At 34.7% G+C, this 4720-nt stretch overlaps 2 protein-coding genes across 4 annotated transcripts; one reads left to right on the top strand and one right to left on the bottom strand.

The window, feature by feature from the left end:
- The first annotated feature begins 21 nt into the window (after positions 1-21).
- Positions 22-1985, top strand: LOC116160475. Of its 2 annotated transcripts, none has more exons than XM_031473670.1 (2): positions 22-463; positions 524-1985. In XM_031473670.1, exons 1-2 carry the CDS (start codon positions 146-148, stop codon positions 1952-1954), a joined length of 1749 nt encoding a protein of 582 aa, XP_031329530.1. In that variant the 5' UTR covers positions 22-145; the 3' UTR covers positions 1955-1985. The 2 variants fall into 2 exon arrangements, with proteins under 2 accessions (XP_031329530.1, XP_031329529.1); XM_031473669.1 differs by having other exon boundaries at positions 22-1106; positions 1164-1985.
- Positions 1986-2036: 51 nt separating this feature from the next.
- Positions 2037-4071, bottom strand: LOC116160476. Of its 2 annotated transcripts, XM_031473672.1 has the most exons (3): positions 3627-4071; positions 3287-3408; positions 2038-3226 (listed from the first exon to the last, which is right to left on the bottom strand). In XM_031473672.1, the coding sequence occupies exons 1-3, from the start codon at positions 3838-3840 to the stop codon at positions 2147-2149; spliced, it is 1416 nt and encodes a 471-aa protein (XP_031329532.1). In that variant the 5' UTR covers positions 3841-4071; the 3' UTR covers positions 2038-2146. The 2 variants fall into 2 exon arrangements, with proteins under 2 accessions (XP_031329531.1, XP_031329532.1); XM_031473671.1 differs by having other exon boundaries at positions 2037-3408.
- Between the last annotated feature and the right edge of the window lie 649 nt (positions 4072-4720).

Genomic DNA, 4720 nt, shown 5'->3' with positions numbered 1-4720 from the left:
TAATACATCGCGTGCATGTGACGTCACGATACAACAGCTGATCGCTTGTAGGACAAACACTTCACTGCTCGCTATACGTTTTATGCAAATTGTGGCCCTAATTTTTAAATTTTTGAAATAGAATTGATTTGTTAAGTGTTGTAATATGTGCGATAAAAGTGACTATTTTAATACTTTACCAACAGACGTTAAAAATCGTTACTTGGACAAAATTAAATTAGTTAATAATGTAGATCCTTATTTAGTTAGTATTGGTACATGTTCAACAAACATTAACGATTTTCCTAGAGTTACGTATTTCGATATCGTAAATTATTTAGTTTTTAATAAAAGTGCGTACACACAAGATGAGTTTAAGGCATATAAAAGCCTGGAGGCGTACAATTTATTCCATTCTAAGTGGATTAAAACATTGTGTGTAAAGAAAATCACAAACTCAGATAATGTTTTATTACTTTCTGAGGTATGTTGCCTAACATTGTATAGTAATATATGTATATCTATAGTTTTTTCTTTCTTGCAGGTCATACATTCACAAAGGTTAAATTTACCTCCAGTTAGCCTTTGGTGTGTTGTAAAAAACAATGGTGAAGTACTTACAGCACATTGTACTTGTACTGCAGGTTTGGGGGAGTGCTGCAGTCATGTAGGTGCCGCATTATTCGCAGTTGAAGCTGCTGTTCGGGATACAGAGCCAATCTCGGTCACTGGTGAAAAGGCCTACTGGATGGTTCCAAACACAAACTTAGGTGTGCCTAGTAGTGTAGAAGAAGTGGATTATTCTGTGCATAAACATGAAAACAGTAGCACTTCAAGTAATAGTGATGTAGATGAAATAGGTGATTTAGAAAAGGCAACCTTTTTGGAAAAGCTCAGTGCGCTGAAAAATACCCCTGTGATATTAAAAGTTACATCCCCATATTGTTTTACGTTACAACAGGAAAACCAAGAAGCGACATATCAACGTGGAATTTTAAACAATTTGTATGATCAAAAACATGAAACCAAGACCTTGAACGAGCTAATCGAAGTTGGGAAAACAATTGATTTTCATCTAACTTCTGATGAATGTGCAATCATTCAAGAAAAAACAATGGGGCAAGCAGGTAACAAAAATTGGTTTTGTTTTCGTGAAGGGCGCATAACTGCATCTTTGTTTAAAGCCTGTTGCAGAACTAAATTAACAAAACCCGCAATAAGCACAATTAAGGCAATCTGCTACAAGAAACCTTTTTTTTCAAAGCAGACCACTTATGGATGCTTGCATGAAAAAGATGCTATAGAGGCATATAAAGCTTTCATGCTTCCAAAACATGAGAATTTTGTAATAAAAACGTCGGGGCTGATAATTAACTCAATGTTTCCATGTTTTGGTGCAAGCCCTGATGGTCTGGTGAGTTGCGATTGTTGTGGATCTGGTTGTCTGGAAATTAAATGTCCATACTGCGTGCGTGACAGCAATGTTGAGGAATTGGTTCACTTCAAGAACATGTGTTTAAAAGCAAACGTACTGGAGGACAATATATGGAGCATCGACCTTGATCAGAATCACTCTTATTTTCACCAAGTACAAATGCAAATGGCAGTTGCCGAAAGGTCATACTGTGATTTGGTTGTATGGTCGAAGAAGAATTTTTATCTGGAAAGAGTGTATAGTGACAAAACATTTTGGGAATGTGAGAGTGAAAAAGCATTAGCATTTTTTAATAATGTAATAATGCCTGAATTACTTGGAAAGTATTTTACAAGACTACTTCCTTTAAAACAAATATCTACAAACGTGCAAGATAATGTACCCACATCTAAGCATAAAGTAGGGCAACACGATATGATTTGTTGTGCTAACAAATACTGTAGTGTACAGTGGTACAGTTTAAAAGATTTAAAGAAAAAAAGTGTACCGAAGGGTGTGTGGTATTGTAAAAAATGTGCAACACTTAAATTTCGCAAATGATATATTTTGGATTCATTCAGACATTTTTTTTACAGTTAATCTTATTCTTTCTGGAATGTGATACATTATATTATGTACTTGATTGTTGTAGTGTATCTATCTTATTTGTATATATTGTAAATTTTTTCTTAAATTTATGAACTTTATTAATAACCAATACCTTGTACAAGTTGAAAGTACAAAAAATAGCTATTACTGTGGAACAATGCTTGGACAAAAATTAATAAGTGCACAAGATACTGTAAGAATTTTATCTATTGTTTGAATTTTTTTATATTTTGAACGAACCATAAACATTGGTAAAGTATTGGAAGTAATTTTATATTTTCTTCGTAAAAGCCCAATAACCCTTTCTACATGTATTCTTACATTTGCAAGTTTACGAGTATCCTCCACTTCTTTGGGATGCAACTGCTTTTTTCCTTTTAGAAATGCTGGCATTTGCACCTCTGCCATGCATAAATTGACACTATCTTTAATTAAAAAGCCTCTATCGGCTAATATGAGGTCCCCCGGAAGCAAATTTTTTAAAAACCCTGAATTTTCAGTAATAAATTTATCACTACTTCGCCCAGTAAATGCCTTTGAAATGAACATAACACTGCCCTGTGGCGAAATTCCAATAAAATATTTGATAGTGTGATGGTGTTTATAATGCGAAAAATGTTGAGAAGATGCTTCTTTATTTTTTGGTTTTTCTGTGAAGATCTCAAAACAATCTATTATTACAGTGACCCTATTCCCAAAATTTTCTTTAAAACATTTGGGCATTGTAGCACACAAACATTCTCGTTCTGGCCATTGTACAAAAGACCTTAATTTCTTGTAAAGGACATGCAATACATTTTTAAATATTCTTCCACAAGTGGAACGAGATATGTTAAAACGGTAACCTAAATCAGTAAATAATAAGTTTAAACGTAATTTCATTAGTGTTAATATTACTTGTTCAAATTTAGATAAAGTTGTGTTAGGCGTTATCATTATGTAAGGCTCTACAAGTTGAAAAACAATTTCTAAAACCTCAAAAGAGAGTCCCGTATAAAATTTACATTTTGCATCATCCTTCATATCACTCATACTAAATTTATGAACTGACAATTCCTTTCGAAGTCTGTATATCTCTTCATTTGCTTTTAATAATCCATACTCCAAATCCTTTTCTGTTACGTTTGTACATTCAGTTGTTTCCAGTGTGGATGTTAGATTATCAAAAACTTCTGCCGAATGAGTGGCAATTTCCATGTTAAGTAGGGGTTCCTGAATGGATTCCTTTAAAATAAATAGATTAGAGAGGTAACAGCCAAAACATACCTGCAAAGTGCCAATTACTTGTTTTATGCGTTTCTTGGATCTATTATATCTTTCCATACTCGCTTTTCGTTTGTCGTAACCCATATTCTGTGATGGTATCCAATCTGGATGGTTCTCATCACTTAATTTTGCAGGTTTTCCTACAAATTAACGGTCTTATTACTTTTTTTGTAACGTGATATTTCCAGCAGACCAACTAGAAAAGGAAACAACAATCTGTTTTCGACACATTTCACACATTGTAAGTCATATGCTTTTAACAAAGTATTCTTATTTTTTACTGGCGTGTTGTTGTTCCTTTTCCAAATAGTTCTACCTCTCACAGTTAACAAATTTAGCTAATGTCTAAATAACATACCTTCCAAAAAATGTCTTGAGCAAATCATTTGGTACTTTAATTTACTGTCCGTGAGATCTGTTCTTCTCGTTGCTAATATCCAAGCTTCTCGTCTACGTTCTTTTCTAGGATCGACCTTTTTGTTGTTGTCATATATGGAAGGAAAACGAAAAAACGACACTTTGTCTCTATTACTTCTACTGCCACATTGAGCAACAGCGCAAAAGTTGGGCATATTGTCCTAAGCCTTCAAAGTACTTTTTATGTCTATATAATTACTACACTACACTTGCTACACTATATTAAATTACTTTAAACGTTTTATGTTGCCGTACGCAAGTTTATTCTTCAGTTTATTTTCCAATTTTTTCCTTAATAGTATATTAACCTGTATGAAATGAGGGTATGTTTGTCCTACGAGCGATTTGACAGCTGTTTTTTGATCACGTGATGCACGCGATGTATTGGCAAGCTACACTCTCCGGCAAAGGTCAGGCTGTAATTGTTGTGCCGTCTCCGTTACATCGTCACGGTGGTCAAATAAAATAAAGGAAGGGAATTCATTTGTCGAGCCTCTATCCTATCTTACCTATCTCCTCTTGTTCCTTCATTCTTTTTCTTCGCTCACTTTCACCGTGTCGTTTTTTTGTGTTTAACGAAGTTTTTTTTATACTTATGATAAACAAGATAAATACTTGTCATTTTGGAGGTTATGTATAATTTAAGGTTATATTTCATTTAAATTTTTGGTTGCATTCAATTACTTACGTATTAGTTACACTATTTGGTGCTTAGTCCCACTAACATGTGTTGTGAGGGTGTGTGTGTGTGTGAGGGTGTGCGTGCGCGCGTGTCGACGCGGGGCGTGTTGCGTTGTGTGTGTGTGTGAGTATCGCCTTCTTCGAGATAACTATAGGTATACATCCTGCTCCCTGAAGCAAGAGCAGTATCTACAACTTTCGTTGTTATTCCCGCTTCTGGCGCCCATATAAACCAAAATTGAACCTACCCATTTCTCCCTGTATAGCAGCCGGCAACGAAACATTGTCACCGCCAGAAGAGTGAGAACTCAAGAGTTCCTGTGGTTTTTGTACGTGACAATATCAGTATAAATT

The sequence above is a fragment of the Photinus pyralis genome, unplaced genomic scaffold, assembly GCF_008802855.1.
Source record: "Photinus pyralis isolate 1611_PpyrPB1 unplaced genomic scaffold, Ppyr1.3 Ppyr1.4_LG1, whole genome shotgun sequence".
Taxonomy (NCBI): Eukaryota; Metazoa; Arthropoda; class Insecta; order Coleoptera; family Lampyridae; genus Photinus; species Photinus pyralis.
This window is presented reverse-complemented; position numbering and strand designations above follow the sequence as displayed.